At 49.5% G+C, this 1,735-nt stretch overlaps 1 protein-coding gene across 1 annotated transcript; it reads right to left on the reverse strand.

The window, feature by feature from the left end:
• Positions 1-94: 94 nt before the first annotated feature.
• Positions 95-914, reverse strand: Pmar_PMAR026446 (thermitase, putative; the record flags this gene model as incomplete). Its single annotated transcript, XM_002781575.1, has 1 exon — positions 95-914. A coding segment is annotated over one exon (820 nt), but the record flags the coding sequence as incomplete, so codon positions are not given.
• Positions 915-1,735: the final 821 nt, after the last annotated feature.

Below are 1,735 nucleotides of genomic sequence, written 5' to 3' on the forward strand. Positions count from 1 at the left end.
GGCGTGGCAGTATTCTTGATGATACTTCGGATATAACCTGGAGTCAGTTTAGCATGCTGAGAAGGTTCAAGGCTATAGAGCATTCCAGCCATACCTGCAACGATGGCCGCGGCCCCTGAGGTACCTGTACCCTTTCCATACTTTCCAGTGGGAGTAGTTGCCAGTATTTGGTAGCCAGGAGCGGCGATGTCAACAGCTGAACCAAAATTGCTTTCGTCGTCCAACTGCATTCTTGTACCATTTGAAGCAGCCACACATATAACACCATCCGTATAGGGTCCGCTGAGGGAACAAGGATAGTATTCTTCCGTGTCCAGATCTGAGTGGTCATTTCCTGCTGCCACAACAACTAGCATGCCAGCTGACACTGCTTCGAGAATCTTCTTCAACAGGGGTGGGTAGTAAGTTTTGAATCCTTGCGAAAACAGAATTACTTTCACATCTGGCCTCTTAGAAATGAGATAGGTGAAAGCATCAGTCATCCCTCCAAAAGACGGCTTGTCGCTTATATAGATAGGCATGATACGGAGATGGTCGGCGATACCCGCGATACCAATCTTGTTATTCCTGATAGCACCTAGAATGCCAGCCATCATTGTTCCATGCGGTCCTCGAGGATGGGTATCAGTATTCTTATCAATAACGTTATAGCCTTCAGTGACGACCCCTTGCAAGTCGGGATGATCGGCTTGTACACCATCGTCGATAACGGCAATGGTTACAGGTGTCCTCTTGGAAGTAGAGTCCAGGATGTTCCAAGCCTTTGGTACGGAGATGCCCTCAAGATAAGCCCTCTGCTGGGGATAGTATTCATCGTTCGGATCGCCGTTCACTGGGTCAAGTCCACGGAGGCGGTCAGAGCCGACCACTGCAAATATGACGTAGAAGAGTCCGTACGGAATGAGATAGAACATAGCCATAACAAATCTCGTTGACGAACAAGTGAGCGGGGCGGTATGACGTTACGTCATCTGCCACGTGATTCACGTCATTAACGTGAACCGTGAACCACCGTCCACACCTACCCAGTGTAGGTGTGGACGGTGGTTCGTGATTGTTCTACCGAGGGTAGGCTACCCTTTTACTGCCCTAAATGCGACGAGTCGTCGCCGACGGCACTGTAATTTTGCCTCCATTGCGAACGTCACTCGCGTAACGCGAGTCGCGTTATCCGTATGAATCGAGAATCTCGATTCGTACCTATGAATCGAGAATCCATCGAGAATCTGGTGTTTACTGCATCTCGATTCGAGATGCAGCAAACACCAACTGAGAAAAGTGAAGCTCATTCCCTGCGTTTGTCGTGAGGCGATTCTGCACGCTCGCACAAACGCACAAACGCACAAAGTTTGTGCCACAAACACACAACTAGCGAGTTGCAGCATCTGCCTGGCAGACTCTGAGCCCGCTCTGTCTGCTGACTCTGGAACTCTCGGTTCGTGAGCTTCTGGTCATCTGGAGTAGGGATTGTGGCCATCCAAGGATCCAACCATCGGAGAGGCCTCAGCTACAGGCCTTCAAGATGCGCCACCGAATGAATCTTAACGAGAAGTTAAGAGGAAAGTCGGTAATTGATAGTGCCCGACAACAGTATGAGTGTGAAAGAAGATACCACGAATAAACTTCCAGCTTCCTAGTTTCAGGGGAGGAACTATAATCTCTTTGTTAGAGCGTACAACGGATCGTGTCATACAATCCGTGTGCTTGTGTGTTACGCCTGCGCCCGCACAATTGA

Source organism: Perkinsus marinus (assembly GCF_000006405.1).
Source record: "Perkinsus marinus ATCC 50983 genomic scaffold scf_1104296941786, whole genome shotgun sequence".
In the NCBI taxonomy this organism is placed as follows: domain Eukaryota; phylum Perkinsozoa; order Perkinsida; family Perkinsidae; genus Perkinsus; species Perkinsus marinus.